The sequence below is a fragment of the Pyrgilauda ruficollis genome, unplaced genomic scaffold (assembly GCF_017590135.1).
Source record: "Pyrgilauda ruficollis isolate IOZ18807 unplaced genomic scaffold, ASM1759013v1 scaffold2, whole genome shotgun sequence".
NCBI classification, from domain to species: Eukaryota; Metazoa; Chordata; class Aves; order Passeriformes; family Passeridae; genus Pyrgilauda; species Pyrgilauda ruficollis.
The window spans coordinates 12,176,171-12,197,608 of NW_024519206.1; the positions used below are offsets into that span (position 1 = coordinate 12,176,171).

General features: G+C 50.6%; 4 protein-coding genes and 1 long non-coding RNA gene across 6 annotated transcripts in view; 1 reads left to right on the plus strand and 4 right to left on the minus strand.

The window, feature by feature from the left end:
• Positions 1-3,127: 3,127 nt before the first annotated feature.
• HOXA1 (homeobox A1) lies at positions 3,128-5,694 on the minus strand. Its single transcript, XM_041466868.1, has 2 exons — positions 4,970-5,694; positions 3,128-4,537 (listed from the first exon to the last, which is right to left on the minus strand). The coding sequence occupies exons 1-2, from the start codon at positions 5,586-5,588 to the stop codon at positions 4,182-4,184; spliced, it is 975 nt and encodes a 324-aa protein (XP_041322802.1). The 5' UTR covers positions 5,589-5,694; the 3' UTR covers positions 3,128-4,181.
• Positions 5,695-5,789: 95 nt separating this feature from the next.
• LOC121353218 lies at positions 5,790-9,886 on the plus strand. Its single transcript, XR_005955056.1, has 3 exons — positions 5,790-7,236; positions 8,503-9,514; positions 9,648-9,886. It is a non-coding gene; the product is annotated as an uncharacterized LOC121353218 (long non-coding RNA).
• A 146-nt stretch (positions 9,887-10,032) lies between these two features.
• Positions 10,033-12,679, minus strand: HOXA2 (homeobox A2). Its single transcript, XM_041466867.1, has 2 exons — positions 11,842-12,679; positions 10,033-11,163 (listed from the first exon to the last, which is right to left on the minus strand). Exons 1-2 carry the CDS (start codon positions 12,221-12,223, stop codon positions 10,409-10,411), a joined length of 1,137 nt encoding a protein of 378 aa, XP_041322801.1. The 5' UTR covers positions 12,224-12,679; the 3' UTR covers positions 10,033-10,408.
• A 3,897-nt stretch (positions 12,680-16,576) lies between these two features.
• Positions 16,577-21,096, minus strand: HOXA3 (homeobox A3). Its single transcript, XM_041466866.1, has 3 exons — positions 20,964-21,096; positions 19,712-20,300; positions 16,577-18,243 (listed from the first exon to the last, which is right to left on the minus strand). Exons 2-3 carry the CDS (start codon positions 20,181-20,183, stop codon positions 17,474-17,476), a joined length of 1,242 nt encoding a protein of 413 aa, XP_041322800.1. The 5' UTR covers positions 20,184-20,300; positions 20,964-21,096; the 3' UTR covers positions 16,577-17,473.
• A 4-nt stretch (positions 21,097-21,100) lies between these two features.
• HOXA6 (homeobox A6) overlaps positions 21,101-21,438 on the minus strand; it is a 36,469-nt gene continuing 36,131 nt past the window's right edge. For both annotated transcript variants that reach the window (XM_041466872.1, XM_041466870.1), the window contains one exon: positions 21,101-21,217. In XM_041466872.1, coding sequence (XP_041322806.1) covers positions 21,214-21,217 — 4 coding nt within the window. In that variant the 3' untranslated portion in view covers positions 21,101-21,213. The remainder of the gene's footprint in view (positions 21,218-21,438) is intronic.

Here is a 21,438-nt window from a genome sequence, read left to right on the forward strand (position 1 = left end):
TCTCAAAATACATTACGTATCTGTTTATTCATATATTATTAATTTCATTATTTATGTAATGCTTTTTTGTGGTTACAAATTTACTGTGATCTCACAGAGCTAATTGCTAAAAAAAAAAAAAAACAAACAAGAGATCTTGCTCCTAAGCTAACGCAAAAAACATTCCTAAACTACTCTTTTCCCCTTCAAAAAAAAGCCAGCCGGTGTTCCCGCAGGGTCCAGGGCCCGGCCGTGCGGCAGGAGCAGTCTCCCCCGGGGCCATCCCCAGCGCGGCGCTGCCGCCCGGGCTCTCCCGCGGCTCCGGCCTTTTCGGAGCATCCCCGGGGCCTGCCCGGGAGCTCATCCGTGCCCAGGGTCCCCGGACAATTCCTGGCTGGGAGGGGGCATCGCTCTGGAAAAGCAGTTTGCCGGTAAAAAGCAGCTCGAATCTATAGCCCAAGCGTGAGCTGCCATTAGAGAGTTACTAATAAATCCTTATTAAGCATGCATTTATGCAGTGATTATGTGAACTTTGGCCTTTGCACAGTCCCAGCAATTAACGGCGACGTCCATCGCGTTTTGCCCAGATTTCTACTCTTTTCCCATACAGGATGGAGAGGGGAGCACGGCTCCACCAGCGCCTCCAGCTGCCGGGTGCCTCTCCAGCCATGCCTTTCCTCATCACTGCTGAGGAGAAAGCCCCAGGCACCCCACCCTTTGTCCCCGGACCCCCGCTTGAAAATGCCGGGTGCTTTACGAGACGGGTTGGGTGTTTTTTCCCTCACTCCGGTACCTCTCGCCGGGGATACCCGCCTGAGCGTCGGATGCAGCGCGGGGAAGATGCCGAGTGTTTGCTGTCTCCGCAAAACAACGGAAAGCTGTTAAAATTTAGTAAAAATATTCTGGGCAAAAGTGAGAGGAAAGTTGCCTCTGCTGGGGAGACAGAGGGAGAGAGAGAGGGAGAGGGATGACTCTGTAATTGTTGCCTTTATCAAGGCTGTGAGATTAACTACTGGGATTTATTCTAAAGTGACCCATCACCGAATTCATTTCTGCTTGAACTTTCGGTGAACCTGAGATTAAAGAGGGGAGAGCAGCTAAGCAGTTTGTTGTTAGCTGCCTTTTCAACAGCCCTTTCAGACTGAGTAAATATTGATCGGTTTCAATCTGATTGCCCCAGAGGAAAACACCAAAGCATCTCAATAGCCTCCAAAAGTAAACTTTAAAGGTGAACAGCAGAAATGGCCTTAAGTATGATAGGAAGATACTAAACTCCGTTTGACATTTGAATGCGATTTGTGTTGACGGATTTTGATGAGATGCGGGTTTTTTTCTTCATTTTTTCACCCTGAGATTCTAGAGATTTTTTTTTATTTTAAAATGTGTTAAAAAAAATAAAACCTTACTACCTGAAGGTAAATTAGTGCCTTCATTGAAAGCGTTTTGTAGGGGGGTTTATTTTTGTGGTAGAAATTATAAACTAGAGATTTTAATTTTTCTTCACCGCACCCCTGAACCCGAAGGTTGATGGTATCGAAATAGTATTAACGCTAACAAAATGAGATAGGATCGGGAGATTGGGAGCGTCTTTGCTTGAAATATACTATTACTGCGGGGGGGCAGGGGGAGGTGTATATATATATATATACATATATATATATATATATACACGTGTGTGTATATTATATATATATATATATGTATGTATGTATGTATGTATGTATGTATATGGGGTTTGGTGTTGGAAGGAGATGGGATTCTTTGCCCGCGAATCGCGAATCTCAGATTGACGCACTGGCAAGAGTCTTGTCTCTCGTATTTAGGCTGTAATTTATGGCCGCTCTTTCTAACACATTGAGTCAACACCGGTGGAATCGAGTTGTAGATCCGGATTCCAGCAATGTTTAGATCCAGATTTCGATATTGAAATGCCCTCATTGGCATGTAAATGCCACTTTAACACATCCAAGACTCTGGAAGAAGGCCATCTGTTTTGCTTTGTGGCTTTACACTAATAAACAAAAGGTAAAGTATATGGCAGGCGGGGAAATGAAAGAAATAGAGGCATCGGCGGGAGCCTTTGGAGACAGCCCTTCTCCCTTGCAGATAGCTCGGCTCTTGATATGGCCGCCGCGCCTTGCAAATCAGGACTTGTCTCTTTTGACACCGAAGTGAAGAAAATTTCGTTGACTCTCTGCGGATCCCGCAAAGAGAAGCCTGCGTGGGCAGACCTGCCCCAGGAGAAGCCCGGTAGCACTTCCCGCAGCTGGGCCGGGTGAAGGAGATGTTAGGCGTGTTTGCCTTGTAATTCAAGAGGCATCAGTGACTCGAGACATCCCCCGTCCAGCTGAGCATGCCTCTGCTGTGTCCTGCCACCCAGGTTCTCCTCACAGAGGCTCCTCTCCCTTCCCCACCTGCTGTTCACTTGACATTTCTTGGAACAGATATTATATTTACCTGCAAGAGCTTTATTTTGTACCGGGGTGAGGGGGAGGGAGGGACGGGACGGGGACTGGGCCGGAGAAAGAGGGGAAGGGACGGTGGAATGGGCTGGGGTGAACACCAAAAACACACTGGGAACGATCTCCCACTTTGGCACCCCATCAAGCGCTGGGGACAACAGCTTGGGGTGGGAGAGGGAAGCAGGACAAGCTTAGTGCCCAGGCTAATTAAATGTGCGGTCCTTGGAGAGGGGCCTACAGTGTGAGGAAATACTGGTTAAAGAGAGTTTCTGCTTTTGAAGGGTGCTCTGTTTATTTAAGTGTCAGCATCCATCCCGAGGTGAAAAGGTTAGCACTTGACCCAGGAAGTTCTCCTGTTTGTGCTTCAGAATTAGATTGGGATCATAAATTCCTCCCAGTTACAGAAAATGGAGAGAAGAGCCTTATATTGTCTAAAAATAATATTATTTGAGCATAGGAGAGGAAGAAATTTCGTGTAGGAAGTCAGATTGGGCAGCCAGAGCTCTGACTCTGACAAAACAACATAGGAGGGGTTGTGAGACTCTTACTCCCTTTCCCCCTTGGAAAGACCCCAGTAGAAGAAAAGAAGGGAAACCAAAGTGCTGAGCCCAGGCTGTGACTCAGCGCTGACGTCACGCAGAGGTAGGCAGACGAGGGCTACCTGAAAGTGGAATATATTTATTACAGACATTATAAGGACCCGTAAATCCTGCTCTGGACTCCACCACTGGTGGAATCACAGAGCCTTTCATGATTGTACAGAAAAATCAGGAGGACATTTTGCTCACACACGACAACTGATAGAACTCAGTGTACCCGCAGTACAGCAAAGCACGGTGCGTCATGCAAAGGTCTGGACACCAACCACAGAAATTATACATTCATTTGGCCATTTGTCACATTCACGAGAAGTTTGAACAGACATCGAGTCTAAAGGAAGGTTAATATGAAAATAGGAAGAGGCGAGGTCATTTGGATGGTTGTACCCTTCTGCTGCACATAATCCAACACAGCTTTTGGGGCAGGGGGAAAAGGAGAGGGAGCAAGCACACAGGGCAAGGTTTAAAAAACCTAGTGCAATTGAAGCCTTGTTTGTCACATTTAAAGAAATAGCGCTACTTTTTTGAGGTATCTGCTTGAGCTTAAGACGTTTACTTGATACTGTCGTCTACTTCACCAATATAAAAATGGATCCAGTTTGGCGAATGCACTCACCCTGCTTAACCTGATAATCGAAACATCATTCTAGAAAAATCTGTAAAAAGATAAATCTCTCGGACAAAGTATTTACAAGCAACAAACTCATTGACACGAACAAAGAATACATTAAATTAAGGGGATGAAAGTCCTATAAGTCGTGTAAACACTTGCAATAGTGCATCTCTTTGTGAGGTTATTGACCCTAAATAACCTGTCTTTCACTCAGGGAAGCTCCGTGGAGCATCCTCGCCGTGGAGGAGGGAGACCCTTACGCGTATGCCAACACAGCTCCACCAACAAAAAAGGAGGGGGGGCAGGGAAGAAAATTTCCCTGGCACTAAGGCGCCGGGACCCGGCGGAGCCGGCACCCCCGGGGCCGGACGGCGGCGGAGGTAGCGGGGGAGGGAGCGGCAGCTCGCCGAGACCTCTCCCGGGGATACCGACCGAGCGACCGACCGAGGGACCGACATCACGGCGCTGGACGGACGCGTGCCGCTCTGGCGGGGACGTCGCGCCGGGGCCGTCGGGGCGCGGCCGGTCTCAGTTGGAAGCAGCGAGCGTGTCCGAGGCGGAGGAGGCGGGCGAGGCGCTGCAGGGCGAGGAGCAGGACTTCTCCGACGAGTCCTCCGCCTTCTCCTCGCAGCCCGTGGGGGTGGCGGGGGAGATGGGCAGCAGCCCCTCTTTCTCCCGTTTCTTTTGCTTCATTCGCCGGTTCTGGAACCAGATCTTCACCTGCGTCTCGTTGAGCTGGAGGGAGGCGGCGATCTCCACCCGCCTGGCCCTGGTCAGGTATTTGTTGAAATGAAACTCCTTCTCCAGCTCGGTGAGCTGCTTGGTGGTGAAGTTAGTTCTGACGGTGTTGGGCTGCCCCACGAAGCCGTACTCGCCAGCCTTGCCTGCGAGGGGACATTCAGCGGTAAGTAAGTGAGCGCAAATGATTTATAGGCGATGTAATCAATATGTCCACACCGGCTAAGCGATAGGGAGCAAGAACTTCTTAGGATAAGAGGGAAACCCCGGCAGGGTGAGTGATGGAGTGCGAGGTGCTAAACCGGAGTCAGCCTCTAGTGTCAGAGCAAACTTGATAAGTGGTTTATGAATTACCAGAAATATGACCACGGGAGAGGAGGAGAAGGGGGAGTCAGGAACAAGTGAGGAATAAGCGGCACTGGTTTTCAGCTCCGCCGGCAGGCAGCCGCGACTGCTCCCAGAGATGCGGGCCGACCTACCTGCCCAGAGCCCCGCGGGATACCGCGCCTCTTTCCCCGTACCCTCGGCGGAGAGAGAGAGGAGCGGCCCCCGCCCCGGCCCTCCCGCCGGCCACTGACCTGTTTTGGGTGGGTTTCTTTTCACTTTCATCCAGTCGAAGGTTTGCGCCGGCGGCGAGGTCTCGCTGGAGGGGGAGCAGGCGTTTTCCCGGTGGCCAGCGTGGAGGGGAGACAGGGCATGGTTGTAGGTGCCCAGGGGCAGGCTCTGCTGCTCCTGCCCGTAAGGGGGAGGCACGTACTGAGCGGAGGCCCCCGCGTAGCCCTGGTGCGGCAGCGGGTGCTGCGCAGCGGCGGAGGAGGAGATGCTCCCCGAGTACACGGCGGGGGCACAAGGAGGGAAGCCGCCGCCCAGCTCCGCGTCCTGCCCCAGGGGGTAGGGGCCGTACGCCGCTCCGAAGCCCTGCGCGCTGTAGGTCGGGCCGCAGCCGGGGTGCGCGTAGGACACCCCCAGCCCGCCGTGGTGCTGGTAGGCGGCGGGCTGGGCCGGGCTGTGGTGGTGGTGGCGGTGGGGGCTGATGGGCACCCCGCGGCCCGCCAGGAAGCGGTCCTCTCCGCTGCAGCTGCCGGCGCTGACGGCGCAGGGCTGGAAAGTTGTAATCCCGTGGTCGGGGTGGTAGGCGCGGGCGGCGCAGCCCCCCGCCTCGCCGCCGAGGACGGGGTACTCGAGGAAGGAGCTCATCCTCGCCGCGTCCTTCTGTCACGCCGCCACCGGGTCTTCAGCGTCCGGCGGGGCCGCGCCAACTTTCCCACTTCCTCCATGGGGCCGGCAGGAAAATGACACGAAGGCGCCGGCAGCGGGCAGGCACGTGGGGGGCGGCAGCCAATGGCTGCGGGGCCCGCGGGGCTTCCCCGGCTCCTGTCACTGATGCAGCGCCGCGTCGGGGGCATTTAAACGCCGAGCGCTCCGACCGCGCGGCACCGCGGGCCAGGGAGGCGGTGGCGGTGGCCCCCAGGGGGTGGGGGCGGGCCGGGCCGGGCCGTACACACACACCCCCACCGCGACAGCCCCCTGGGTCTCGTCCGCCAGCTGAGAGAGGAAGGCAGGAGAGACCTGGAGGCTGCGCCCGGCCCGCGGAGCCCACCGGCCGTCCCCTGCAGGGTGAGTGCTGCTGCCAGGGCGCCCCAGCGTCACCCTGCTGTCGGCGCTGTCAAGCTTGCACCGGGCACCTCTGCTGCGCACCAAGGGCAGCGGCGCGGGGTGGGGGTGGCTAGGGGACGCGACTAGATCCACGGCATGGGGCGAGGGATGGGGCGGAGAGAGGCAGAGACAGTGCTGAGAACATCAGCCCTTGGGACGAGAATGAGAATGGAACCGTGGATGTGGCTGGGGACTTCTACCGGGCTGGGAATTAAGATAAGGACAGGAATGAGGGTGAGGATAAGGTAGAGAATAGGCATGGGACGGAGGATACGGATGTGGATGGGATGCGGGTGGAGGTGGAGACCGTAACAGTGCCGGTGCCGAGGGGTCTCGCCGGTCCAGCCCCGCCGCAGTCCCAGCGCGACGCCACGCCAAGAGTTAAAGGGGCTTGTCCAGCCGCATCACCAGGCGGCCGCGGACATTAGCATGGAAATGAGGCGCTTTTGGGACTGACGGCCATTGTGCTCTCCCAGGCTCACCGGCCACCTTCTGGCCCTCATCCCTGCTCCCCCCGCACCTCCGCCGGGCTCACCCTCGCCAGCCTAGGGTTGGGGTAGGGAAGGAGGAGCCGGGGGCAGGAGGACGAATGATTGGACGGGGGCCCGGGGGCTCCGCAGCCCATCTGCTGTGCTCCCGCATCGCCGCTGCCGCCCGTCCGCCTTGGGACAGGGTGGGGGGACGGCTGTCCGGGGTGTCGCGGGTCGCAGCCCGAGGAGGCGACCCGGGACAGGGGCAGAGGAGAGGAGGAAGGCGCAGGGCCCACAGCCCGGCCCCTTTGTCCCTGCGCTCCACCACCCGGGTCGGCAGTAGGGAGAGGCGGCAGACGGCCAGTGGCAGAGGCGGCCCCAGGACCCTCGGGAACCGCGCTGAGCATCGGCTCCAACCCACCCCTCCCCAGCACCGTGGGGAGGTGGGTCAAGAGATGGGTCCGTGGCCAGAGAAGGAGGGATGGTGGTGAGATATGGGTTACGACCTCATGTGCGGTTTACGTATGCGGAAAGGGAAAGGGGCGGTAAAGGCCGGGCATCCGTCTGTCCCAGCGCACCCAGCCGTCTGCAGGCAGAAAGGACGGGACCAAAAGTCTTCAAAAGCAGTTCTGCGAAGCGTCAGCCTCGGAGAAAGATGGATGGAACGTCATGTCCCCTGACACTAGCCCCAGGAGGGGCTACCCCCTCTATTTCTGCAGGTGCCGACTCTTAAGTCCCTCTGTTCTCACGCTCGATCCTTGCTTGTTTTGAAATCCAAAAGGCTCTTCCACCCCGCCACCACTCCCCGCTCACGAATACACACTCACACACCCACATACACACCCTCAAGCTCCTCCCTCCCACACGAACTACAGCACAACAACTCTAGGTGCAAAGCTCTCCCTCCCACACGAACTACAACACAACAACTCTAGGTGCAAAGCTCTCCTTCCCACAGCTGTTGGGTCAGCCCTTATCCCACGGCATCTGCACGGCCACTCTACTGCCAGCCAAAACCCAAGGGCACCTCTCTCCACCACGCGTCTACCCCGGTGCCCTCAGTATGTCTATTTGTTCTGATTTACTACAGAGGCAACGATGGTTAAGGGCCCTCTGGAAAGGTTCAGTTTCTTAAACTGCAGGGGGGCGGAGTGGAGGACAAGAGCAACAACACTCCAGAGGCATTTATGATATTATACTGCGCCAATTTTGGTTATGGTTATAGCTGTAAACACATTTATTTCATTCTTGTAAACCAGTTGTGATAAATACTGCATAAAGCAGAGAAAAGAGACAGCGATTAGGACTACTTACTAGTAAAAGGGCTGACATCTTCTCAGTGCTTTTTCCTTCAGCCAAGAAAAAAAAATTACTACAAGTAGATCCCTTTTACCCGTAAATTCCGATGAATCACTTTTCTTACAGTCTCCAGCATCCTGAAATCCTTTTTTCTCTGCCTTTTTGGTGCCATTGTCTCTTGTTGCATTGTCTCTCTGGCGGGGCTCTCGGGTTTTGCTGCCCGCACTAAGCATGGGGGCAACATCATGAGAAGGGTCGGAGCATGGGAGGAACACACACCACACCCTCCCTCCTCCGCGGCCAGGCGAGGGGGAGCTACTGCCCCTTCCCCCTGCCCTCAGGCCATCCCGGCCCCTCCGCGGCTTCGCCCCGCGTTTCCTGCCACGGAACTGAGGCTGAGGGGGCGATCCCGGCTGTTTAGGCTTTTCCGTGGGAGTGTGCCCCCGCTGTGGCCCCAGAGTTCACCCGGAGCCTCGGAGGCGGCTCCTGCTTGCTGAATCCCCCCATTTATTTAAATTGAGTTTGTGAGAAGTTTAAACCTTGTAGAATGTTTCCTCTTTCTTTTTCTTTTCCTTTTCTTTTTGTTTTATGTTTCTGGGTTTTGTTTGGGGTTTTTTTGGGGGGTTTTGTTTTATTGTGTGGGGGGTTTTTTTAGTTCGTTTTGCTTTGGTTTTCTTTAAGTGTAGTCAGCATCCGGAAATCTGGGCACAAAAGAAACCCCGACCCTTACATGAGCGTTGCGGTCCAATTTAACCCAGTGGCAGAGGAGTGAAAATGCCGGTGAGGCTGCTCGCTTTCCGCAGGGACATGGCTGGAGCAGAGGGAAGGAGGAGAACCGAGGCCGAGGTTTCACCGCGCCCGCAGCTCAGCCAAGCTGTTGTTTTAAAAGAGCAATAAAAGTGAATTATGACTAAACGCCTTCTCACTTAATGGTTTTAGACGGGGATCCCCAGCCTCGGCAAATACGTAAGAGGATTTTTATTTGTGAATGTGTTCCTGCAATTGATCTCTTTGATGACATTCTCATTCATAGAAAGAGTTTGATTTATGACTTTCGGAAGAATTGCGTTCAGCCCTTCCAGCTATAACCCACGCATCCCAGCTCCACAGCGTGCTACGGGGCTGGGAGACGACACTGCTCGCACGGACGGACAGCGGAGCCCCGTTCTCAGCCCCCCAGCCAAGCCCCACTCGCTTGTGTAATGCAGACACCCGCACTCACTCACTCCAGGAGCCGCGAACGTCCCCGCCCGGGATGCCCCGGTCCCGGAGCCGCAGAGCCCCGCTGGCATCTGTTGCTCCCTTTTAGCCCGAAGGACAGGGCTCACCCTCCGCTTTGGGGCTCGGCAACGCCGGGTGGCAGGCAATTCGGTGGAGATTCCTGAAAGCCCGTCTATGCCGCCTCCAGCAGAAGAGCGGGGAGCCCGAGGAAATTGTAACTTTAAAGTCAGTTTCCCCTTTTCCTTATCTGTCTTTCACCTCTCAAGAAGGCTTACACAGAAAAATATGTTCGGGTCTGCCCCCGCACCGCCCCCGAGAAGGATGGAGAGGCCAGTTCCTCCCTAAATATTTTTTTTCTTCCCCCTGCATTTCTGCAGCCCTTTTGATTTTACAGGCACTAACTTCTCTATTTCCTCTCCTCCTAGGGCTGATTTCTTGGATTACTCAGCACGTGAGAAGTAACCAACTACATTCTTTGTGAGCTCTGATATTTTTTAAGATACGTTTTCTGAAATATCTTGCTGGCTGCTAAGCACTACTTTCTAGAAAACCAGGATTATTTTAATTTTTATTTTTTTAAAAAGCACCTTTCCTTTCGTTCATGTAACAGGCTGGTTTCTGCAGGAGACGCTTATCCTACTGTGTCTCTCTTACATTCTGCCTGTAACAGAGAAAGTCTTCGTTCATGCCTTTGTTACAGCTGAGGATTTCCAAGCTTGTATCCTCACAGAGATAAGATGCCACATTTATACATTAAAAGGAACAAATCTCCATCAAACCTGTGAACGGTTGTAATTTCTTTAGTTTGTTTTTCCTTCCCTTATGAGAATCCTTATAATAAAGAAAATGAACGAATTTTCCTCTCTAAAGTGTCCTAAATTGCCAAAAGGGAAGAGCTTGTTGTCAGAACGTTGGATTTTGATTATTAGTAAAATAATAGTGGAAGGGATGGGGAGAGATACCCGTCGTGTTATCCATCTTAAAAGCAAAGAGAAAGAGAGGAGAAAGAAAAAGAAAAAAGAGAAAGCTCCTTGTAGCAAACAAGAATTTATTCTACCAAAAATACTTATGACAACGCATCCTAATGTAATACAAAAATAAAAAGAAAGTGAAGATACATTCCTATATGATCACTTTCTTACAGACCTCATATATTGCTTTCATAGAAGGACCTAGAATGTGACTAGGTTAAAATTGAACACAACTAAAACTTCATAAGAAACGGCAAAATGGCATATCAGAGGGAAGTAACAAACAGAAAATAGTGAAGAGGGAAAGGGAGGGGAAACATAAAATTAATTCACTGGGGGAAAAAATTAAGAAGAATAAGGAGGAGAAAGCAGGACCCTGGGAGAGGACTTCTTTAATTTCTTAGTAATTCAGATGCTGCAAGTCAATTGTGGTGAGTGTGTCTGTAAAAAAGTCAAAACTGTCAGCAGAGATATCTACGGGACTGTCCAGAGATCCTGGCAAACTGGGCGAAACTGCATCTGAAAGCTGTAGGCAGGAATCTGTGGAGAAAACGTTAAAGTCCTGTAAAGAAGGGACATCTAGGGCCTCAGGACTGTCATTGTTCAGGCCAGCTGCACAGTTCTGGGCCATTGTTGAGAGGCAGTTTTGAACAGTGGGTGACTGATGTTGAAAATGTTTCAGATTTTTCTCATTGCTCGTTAAAGGCGAAACGGGGAAAGTTTGGGATTCGCCATTGTGCGCATTCTGAGCCTGCTGCTGGGAGAGGGCATTCTGCTGGAAAGCGTAGCCTTCCCGCTCCAGGAGAGCGCCGGAGACGTTGCTGAGGGCTTGCTCGAAGAGGGATTTCTCCTCCTCCTCCTCTTCTTCCTCGTCCACTGCTTTTTCGGGGTCCTCTAGGTTCTTAAATTTCCCCTCGCTGTTTTGATTCTCCTTGCACTGGGTCTGTCTCTTGTGCTTCATCCTCCTGTTCTGGAACCAGACTTTGACTTGTCTCTCAGTCAGATCCAGCAAGGCTGCAATCTCAACCCTCCTTGGTCTACAGAGATACTTGTTGAAATGAAATTCTTTCTCTAGCTCCAAAAGCTGGGTGTTGGTGTAAGCCGTCCTCAGGCGCCTAGATCCACCGCTACCGCTATCGGGGATTTCAAGGGGGTCTGTTAAAAAAAAGAAAGAAAAAAAAAAAAAAGAAAAACACCACCACCACACGCACCCCAAAGCATCACCGCCCGAAGAGCCAAAGCAAAGGCACACGGACACACATACAAAACAGATAAATGCACGGATTGAATTTCAGCACCCCAGCTCATCGCATCCCGGGGGGGTGGGGGGGAGTGCTCTCTCTGCATGTATGTGTCTATATCTATATGTCCATATAGCATAAAATAGCAACTGCAACAAAATGGCCGCCTTTGGATGCAGTAAACCCATTGTGTTGCACTGCTGAGCGCCCGGTGCTGCGTGCCCCTCGGCCACCTCCGCCAAATCGCTGCCTCCAGCTCCCCAACCTCCCCACACCAGAGCAAACTTTATATTAGCCATACCGCAATTTATAATTAATGCATCAGCTGCTTAGCTGAGCGGGAGCAATCTATCACTCTTCATTACTGTCAAATATCCTAACTCTAGGACGGCGAGACAAGAGAGGTCAGCTCCAACTCAAATAAATCATCCCGCATTAGGCAAGTTTGGGGAAAGTTTGGGTTTCCATCGAGCCCCTCCAGCTCCGTCCTTCCCGCCCGCCCGACCTCCGCCTCGTCCCCCCGCGAAGCCGGGGGGATGCGGGGAGCCAAAATAGCGGCCCGGCGGGGCTGGCGGCACGTCTTTGGACTGACCTTTGTGGCTGAGGCAGGCAGGTCCAGCAGCTGAGGCGGAGGCCGAAGCGGGCGGCAGCGCGGATCGCTTGGACGCCTTTTTCTCTTTCATCCAGGGGTACTCCGGGGGCGGCGGGGCGCCGGCGGGGCCCGGGCTGCCGCTGCGGCCGCGGGGGCTCGCCTTGGGGCGACCGCCGCCGCTGTGGCGAGGGTGGCTGCCGGGGTTCAGGCTGGGGATGGTCTGCTCGAAAGGAGGAGGAATCAGTGTCGAGTGTGAAAGCGTCGAGTTCTTGATTGATGAACTTTGAAATGTATCACCGACAGGGGGAAAAGATGTCAGGCACTCAGCAAGCGATGGCTGGCTATTGATAAAACCGATCTCTCGCTCAAATGCGAAATTCATGGCCTTCAACTGGCAGCCCCCGCGGAGAAAAAGTTCCCTCGGATTCAGGGGCCTCGGGGGGAGGGGAAGGCCCAGGAAAAAGGAGAGAGAGGAGAAAAAAAATATAGCATAGAAGATCGCTGGTGGGGTGTTTTTTTTCTAATTCACTGATTACAGCCGTATGGGGACCGTGCTACTATTAAACTATTGAATTCATGGAGACAAGGTTGAAATTGGACCGAATTGGCTGTCACATGATTGCCTCTGCCCAATGACAATTTGGGCTTTAATCAAAAGAAGCCACTGTCTGTTTGATTGATCCAAAAAAGTCGGGAAGGAACGCCTCATTGGGGGCCAGAAAGGCTTTATTTACACTTTTTTTTTTTAAAAGGGGAAATGATATCTCGAGTATCTATCCCCTTGGCGTCCTAATCTGAAATGATCGGGGGTGGGGAGGAGGGTGCGTGTGCGTGGATATGTTTGAGAGAGGCTGCGAGAGTGTGCGTGTGTGTGTGTGTGTGTGTGTCTGTGTGTGTGTGTGTGTGTGTGGCTGCTTGTCCTGCAGCCTGCTGCCTTCCTCGCATCCACCCGCACACTCTTCTCTCATTGTTTGGGACTGTCAGGAAAACGCTTTGCACCTCACAAATCATTTAAGCACCTCAATCTGACGCCTTGAGTCATTAACAAAGTAATCCATTAATCTTCAAAGTTTTGACACCGTCAGGCCCCCGCATAAGAAGTGGCACCCAGGCAGGAGTCTGAAGCAGAGGGTCTTGATTTTTTCCTAGGAATAGCACTTCCTCCAAAACTAGTTTCTCCTTCCCGACCCAGCCTCAATGGGCTCCATTGTATTTTTTGTTTGTTTGTTTGTTTGCTTGGCTTTGTGTTCTTGTTTGATTTTTTTCTTCTTCTTTTTTGGTAGCTATCGGGTGTACAGTATGGAGAACAATCGGTCGCCGGTGCTGAGCCATTGTTTATCAGGATCTTCCTCAGCAACCTTGCTTCGAGGGGAAGAGTCACATAGGCAGCAGCCCTGGCGCTTCATGACTTCCCTCTCCAGTTGGCTTCCCGGGATTGGACCGTAACACATAACTCTAGGAGAACCTCTCTGGGCGAGCCAAATCTCTAGGCTGCAAACGCGTCTGGCTGTTGCCTCTTAAAAAAAAAAAAAAAAAAAAAAAAAAAAAAAGTATATATCCCGTGCCTTAGCTTGCAAACGATACTCCCGTCTGCTGGCATAATTTGCTTAATAACCGTAGTAGGCTGGGTCTGGTGAGTATTTTCGATTACCAGGAAATATATGGGCTGGTAGCGGGTTTGTTTTCAGGGGGCCAGACAGAGCGAAAATGCTGCGGGGTTCTGACTTGAGAGACGGCACTCGCCTCCGATGCTTGGCTCTTGCCGCCGCCGCCTCCAGTCACCCCTGCCAGGTCGAGGCAAGTCCCGAATTTGGATGCTTTTGGCATAATTTTCCAACCATACTGAGGCGACAGGGAGAGTGATGACAATGATGGCCACAATCACCAACCCGATGAATCCTACGGTCACAGCCGCCCTAGACAGCCCGGACGGGGCTTGCTTGCCCGCGGAGCCCGGGGTGCACGGCGGGGTGGGGTGCGCCGGGGGCCGGGGGAAGGCGCTTCCGAGCCGCTCTCCGCGTCCTCCAGGAGCCAGAAACCATCGCCAGCGCGATGAGGTGCCGTCTCGCTTTATTTTCGGAGTTGCCAAACAGGGGTCGGCAACTGTCTTCGTAATTATATTAAAAAAAAAAAAAAAAAAAAAAATACGGGGGAGTGGAGGGAGGGGAAACAGAAAACAAGACCCAAGCACTCAGTGGATCAGTCTGCGTCCAGTCTGCACGAAGTGCATTTTAAAAATCGGTTTTAAGTTAATGCACCCACAAGATATAGCATATCTGCGAAGGCATTGGAGAGAGGGGGAGGGGAGGGGCCGAGAGGCTTTAAATGGGCTTTTTGGTGGTTGCTTGTTTAAATAAAATATAGAACGAGACTTGTCATTTAATCCCTCAAAAGGGATGCCTTACAAATATCGATGCTGCTGGAAAATGCAAGGGGTTTAATTTTCTTGCTTTTAGTCCAAACAAAGCTCTGGTGGTGTCTGCCCGCGATCAATCTTGGCCGCCAAAAGGTTTGACAGCTACTGGCCCTTAAGAACACATTTAAAGCTTCTTGCTCTTTCCAAGATCAAATGTGGCCGTGAAAAGAGGCAGAGCAAGAAACGCAAGTAAACAAGGAAAAAAGCTGCTTTTAAAATATGCTGGCAGAGGACTGGGCTGCTTGTGGGAAAAGTCCGGTTTTATTTTGCTTCTTGATGCCTACGTTTTTTTTCTTTTCTCTGATTTTTTTTTCCCCCCTCTGGAAAATATTGGGATTAAGAGCAGGATGACAAATAATAAAGAGAGAGGTTTGGACTTTAACCAGGCTTTGTGAGTAAAACCTGTGTGGGTGTCTCTATTCTGCACATTTGTTTCTTGTGGTCAGTCTAATACAAAAACCACCTGGAACAAAACCTTTGCAGAGAGGAGGCGAAATTCTTGGGAGAATCAATTACTTCTGCCTCCAGGGGCATCTTTTAATCGGACGAATCTTAAATGCAAAATTACAAATTCTTATTTGCAACCCACAGGCTCTGAAGAGAGGATTGAATACGGTTTATGGAAAGAAGGGGGGGGAAATCGCCTGTATTTTTCTTTCTTCGGGGTGGGAGGGGAGTGAGACGCCAACTTCCTTCTATTTGAACATTTTCCTAAATGCAATTCGTGGTGCTAAAGTAAGTATAAAGTAAGTATCGCGACTGTACCGTTACCTTTTGTTGTATCTAACCTAACTGATCGGAGAGCTGGAGGGGGGGGGGCGGCTGGAATTTTATAAGGGCGCTCCTTTGAAACGAGCATTGTCTTGCAATGTTGCAAAAATGCTTCCTTCGCCTACAAAAGTAATAATCAGTCGCTGGTCTGTATTGTGTAATAATCAGATTTCAGTGAAAAATATTAGCCTACATAGCCTTTCCTTCCACGGTTACATGTCTATATATACAATAAACAGCACGGTATAAATCTATTTGCTATCCTTTTCTTTGACTGGGCATGCTTTATCTATTTATGCAGAAAAGCTCTATATTGATTCACGGATGCATGACAATGTTTCAGCATCAGGCAAGGATGGTTCTGGGAACAAGGTAAAGCCCAAAGATTAATAATATTTCAGCATGAGACCAAAATGGCGACATTTTTTTTCTGTGCTCTAAAAGATACAGATGGTGAACAGCGTGCGTTATTATCTACACAGCATAGGAATATGTCTTTATAAACGTGCAGGGGTATATTTTACCTAGTCTATTAAGGTCCGTTTTGATTTATCTTTCAAGTTTCAATCTAAAAATTACGGACATTTTGCCTGAAAGGAAAAAAAAAATCGGATTTAAGCACAAGCTTGCGGGTTTCTCCATTCCACCTCGAGCCGATTCGGACCGGGGACGCCTACGGGTGCCCACTGGGGGCAGGGACCGTCACCCTTCTACAGTACCGTGTCCCCCCGCCGCTCTCCGACACAAACACACACCCGCACACACATCCACACCCCCCCGCGGGAAGAAACGGAACACAACGCTCCCCTCCCCCACACCTTCAGGCTGCCGTGAGAGGAAAGGCGGCTCAGCAAAAATTAAATCAGTCCCAGTAAAATATTTTTAAAAAATAATTCGGGGGGAAAATAGGGAAAGGAAAAGGTAAAATCCACTTCTTCAAGGAAAAGGGGAAAACGGCGGGGTTAGCGAGTGGAAGGAGCAGCAGTGCGCGCATTCACCCGCAGCGCGTTCGCGGCTGGGCCGGACGCTGCTGTCCCAGCCCGCTCCCCGCGCTGGCCGGGCTCCGCAGCCGCCACCGCCCGGCTCAGCCCGGCGACCAGGAGGCCCCTCCGCACCCACGCGGGGCTGTGTCCTGAGCACCGGCGCCTGTGCTTCCCACACACGCTCGTACACCCACAGCCACAGCCCCGGCTGTCCTCCCGGAGCTGCTCCGCGGCCGATCCCCCCCGGACCCCGCGGGGAGGGGGCGATCCGCGCCCGCCGGGCACCGCGCAGCGGGTGCGGGAGGAGGCGGCGGCCGCGGGCCCTGAAACCCTGCTGGAAGAAAGGATGAAAAAAAAAAAAAAAAAAAAAAAAAAAAAAGCGAGAGAGAGAGAGAAGGGAAAAGAAAAATCTCTCTCCCTGCCTATGAAATGCTGAAAAGGCATCGCGGGGCCCTTGGGGTGAGCAGACCCTCGTGTAAGTTTACAGACGAGTTTCCTAGCTCCCCACGTCATGAAGGGCTCTCCATTCCCCTGAGCTGCGAAGAACATGTCCTTAACTCTTTATTATTCAGAATAAAAACTTTATTTTTTTTTTTTTTCCAGAGCGTGAGCAGCAAGGAATGTATAACTTTCAAAACAAATCTAGCCTTTTCAGCTTCACACACTTTTTGCCTGGCTGGATGTTACAAGCATAAAGTATTCAAACCGCGATCTTTTTTCCCAGATTTTATTGCATCGTCATCATCATTATTATCACTATTTTTAATAAAAGGAGTTAATAGTTTCCTTTCAAATGATATTTCTAACACGTGCCGATATGCCATCTAATATATGGCCTCCTGAATATTCAGGGTACAGATTTTTTTATATATATATAAATATGAACAAATGGGGATAAATAAAATTTTAAACACTTAGATTATTCAATGTTTGCGAAAAAAAAATATAAATAAATCTGAATGTTCACCAGCATACACACATTGAAAGACTTACACGTATCAATAATTGTCCAGGAAGTCCCTGTCCAAGCGCTTTTGATGTCTTTCTTGCTATTTAAAAGAAGTGCAATAAAAAAAATTGCTTCCCCGTGGGATCAATCATGTACGAACAAATTCACATTTAAGAATTCCTTTTATAGAAAATTTGTTCATATACCCTGTTTTGATAAAAGTGTAGAAGGTAAAGTATAAAGCCTCTGCATACTCCCAAAGTGAGACACAAGGCTACAGTTCAAGAAGATAAATATCCACTAGTGAAACTATAGAGCAATTCAAGCAACAAATATTGCTACGTCACATAAACTAGAAAACGCTTTTACGAAAGGAAACAAAACAAACCGAAACGAACAAAAGAAACGAGAAGGGAAGGGGAGGGCACATGTTGGGGGGAGGAGAGAGAAGGGAAGGGATGAGTACTTTCCAAAACTTGGGGGCTTGCTGTTCCTCTTAGTGACTCCTGTCTCTTACAGATGAGTGAGTTTGGGCGCTTCCTGAATTCTTCCCTGAGAAGGATGGTGAGCGGTAAGGTCTGTGTATGTTGGATGTGGATCACAAGGTCCATGGTGGTGATTGTTGGCCATTGGCCCAGCCCCGCTGTAGTCCATGTTGGCAGAGGGAGGATGAGGGAGATGAGTTAGACCAAAGATGGAAGGCCCAGAATTGGTCATGGTCTCCACGTAGTTGCCCCCTACATAGACGGGGCTTCCCTGTATGTGTGGATTCCCATAACCGTTGCCTTGAAGAGGATGAGTATCATATTCAGGTGTCACAGCTGCTGTCCCCGTGTATCTCTTTTGAGGAGGTGGGCAATTATTAAGAGGAGCAGTATACGATGCAGGGATGCCATAGGTGTTTTGATGAGGCTTGTTAAATGGTGGAGGCGACTGGGGTTCGTAGGGGACACTGTTTACTAAAGAATGCATAGAGTTTAGATATCCCCCAGCAGCTGGAGGGACGGGGCTTCTGCTTGGGGACTGTCCTCCTGAAGAGGTCATCATACCCTTTCCCTTTTGATCCTTTTTGTATTTCATTCTGCGGTTTTGAAACCAGATTTTGATCTGTCTTTCTGTGAGATTGAGCAAATTAGCCATTTCTACCCTTCGTGGCCTGCAAAGGTACCTATTGAAGTGGAACTCCTTTTCCAGTTCTACCAGCTGGGCACTTGTGTAAGCTGTACGGGCTCGCTTAGAGGAGGCTTGCCCTGGAGGGCTTTTATCACCAGCACAACTCTCACCTATGTAAATCACACAAAGAACACAGTCAGCATGGCAAACCTACACACGGCAACATGAGAAAACGGCCAACAACACCAGCACCTGGAGACTTCAGCTCCCAAAGGCAAGATGGATGCCCATGCGTGCAGCCAGTGCTCCCTCAAGGCATGAGCTCAGTTGTGCCAAGCTCCAAGCCTTGAAAGAGTTCCTTGACCTCATTAGTGTCACTGTATGACTACACTTGCTTCCCCTAAGAATGACAGCATCCAACATATCTTGAGCTTGGTAAAGAGGAGCAAGGAAGGTTCAGGGAAACACAGTGAGGTTTAGAAGTGCTGAAACTGAACCTGTGGCTCTACTGACATAGTGGGATCAGAGTCTTCGAGAAATAGCTGTTCTCCATATATATATATGTATATATATATATATATATATATATATATATATATATATCAGCTACAAATGCCTGAAAGCTAGATATCTACAATACAAAATTTTAACATAAATATAGAATTATCAGTGTAGTGGATTTTTTAATCATGTCTGGTATATAGCATGAACATATGGTAGTGATTGGGAAGTATAATATGTATAAAGAAGAACACACGGTAGCTAGGCTTGCATATAAGCATAGAGATATATCTAAGTTTTGCTGCTTTTTAATCAAATAAATACATGATATGGAAGGTTGAAAACAGCAGTGTTACCACAGCTTTAAAAAGCAGACCAGCAAAACGTTTGTTAAAGTTTTGAACTCTATTTCTAAGGCACATTTAAGCAAAGAAGAGGAAGAAATCAGAATAAGCCTGACTTCTGGGCTTTGGAGCTAGCACTGGTGTTATCAGTTTGGGTTTCCTTGAGTAATAAAAGCCTTGATATACACTTCCATCCCTCAAATAATGTTTTATGGGCTGAAGTTTATAGCACTCCTGAATGATTTTTGTTTACCAGGCTTGTAACTTTGCCAATCAGCTTATTAAAATAGGAAGAGGTTCTGACTGCATGCAGGGCATTGATCCTGCCTGCACATGATTATGAGCTATTTTATTCCCGTTACACTTCAGCAGAGATAGGTCACTGTCTTATTAATCTAACAGCACCATGCCAACAAAGTACTTGGGACAAGCCTCTGGCTTAAGGCCTGGGCTGCTCCACACTGACATGATTTACTGAAGAGGGGATTACCTAAGAAATGTGATAGATGCTGGAGGGCACAAGTGGTTCTGGCACTAGGAAGCAAAGTCAGTTCAGATCCATTCTGCAAGGCTGGGAAAGTTTTGTATGGGGTGTTTTTTTCACCGAGCTCCCCTCAGTGAATAAGCTGAGTGATGGCAAGCCCTTTCCAAAAGTTTCATGGGGTCAACTCAGAGGGTGAAAAAGCCCCCACCCTCCCCTCCCTGAAGTGAAGGTGGGTAAGACAGCCCTCCTCCCCACCGGATGCATAGTCAGCCCAGGAATACCCAGGGAGAGGGGGAGCATGTTTCATACCTGAACTGGAACTGCTGTTTTTCTGCTTTGTGTTTTGCCGAGACTCTTTCATCCATGGGAATATCTGTTTGGACACGGTGGGTGAGTTAAGAGCTGGGCTCTTGGTGGGGTTGGCCGGGGCAGGGTTGCTGCTGGCATTTTGAGGTGGTGAGGTGGAGGTCGGAGGTGGAGGTTGTGACTGCTGGGCTGGAGGTGGCTGCGGTGGAGCCTGTGGGTCAGCGAGGCTGGGGGGCTGGAGAGTCTGGCTGGGGAGGGTCCTCATGCAACTCTCACTGATGTCATTGGCCTTGTGGTGGGACACAGAGCTGCCAGGGGACTGGAGGGAGCACGCGGGGCGGTGGTACTCAGTTTCCACAAGTGATGAAGATGGAGGATATTGCTGCTGACTCGCATTATAAGTGAAACCATTTGCTCCTTGGTAGGGGTAGGCACCATAGATTGCAGAGCTGTCGTAGTAGGTCGCTTTTTGCATTTCGTTGTTTCCCAATATTTATTTCGCAAACTGACAGGGTCTTGACACCCTTGGAGAATAACATTGGCACCCCTCTGTCACGTGGCGCTCTTCCTCCAATGGCCTCTCCGGGCAGACCTGGGGTGTGGGGAGAGCAGAGCAGGGTGAAGAAATGGTACAAATCCATCTTACTTTCAATAGCTAAGTGACATGAAAGCCATAAAAGAAAAAGTGGTCAGCAATATTTAGCAGCATGACTTGGCCTCAGGCGTGGAGCATTTCGATATAAAAGCTGCCTGGATTTACTGGCAGCTACAAATATGTGCTTTGCTGCACCGGGATAGAGGCTTTCTAGGTTTGTTTTTTTATTATTATTATTTCTTTCTTCTTAAGGAACAGAGCAAGCGGGTTGATGGTTTATCACCAAGAGGCTGTTTTAATACCGGTCTCTGAGATAAGGGTGATCGAGGAATCGGTAATGCAAAGGGGCTGGGCTATTACTTCAGTCCAACTCTAGTATCAAACCCTCTCCTTTAACCAGCGTCGCTTTATTTTTAGCCTTTCCCTCCTGGTTACGGCTCTTCATACAACTTCAAAGAAATATAAGAGATGGTTCCCGTCTACGTGTGGCAGGGGGCAGGAGCAGGGTGGAAAGGTTTCCTAGGCAGGGATATTTAAACACCCCGACCCCAAGTGATGGATTTAGGCTTGTCTATGAAATGCTCGATAGGAAAATAAACGAAGCCAGCAGCTTCTCCCCTCCGTGCCCGCACACCACCCCGAGCCGCCCAGGTCACGCACCCTGGCAGCAGTGGTTTCTGCCCGGGCGAGCCCCGCCCGCCGCCCGCAGCGGCTCCCTCTCGGTCCTGGAGCGCGGCTTGGGCCGTTCCGCCGAGCCCCGAGCCTGCCTCCCACTCGCGAGTGGGTCCGGCCTCAACTGCGCCCGGCGCCGCTCAGAGCCCCTCCAGAGAGGCCAGCAGGGGCGGTCGTTGGTTTGTTTTTTTCAGCAGTTATTTTCAAGACACTAACTTTTCGTGGAATCAGCCAGATCCTACCTGTTAAAACATGATGGATTGGGGGAAAAAAACACACCAGAAACCTGAAAAACCAGCGTTCATCTCCATGACCACGGCTTGAACTTTCCTTCCAACTTAGCGATAATAGGTTCTGTCTTGGAAACTGCTATGTAATTTGATGTATGAGGGTCACTTGGCTGGGGAGAGGGTGGACACAAACTCAGAGAATGCTTCTCCTGCCCGGGCGAATCCATTCCCCC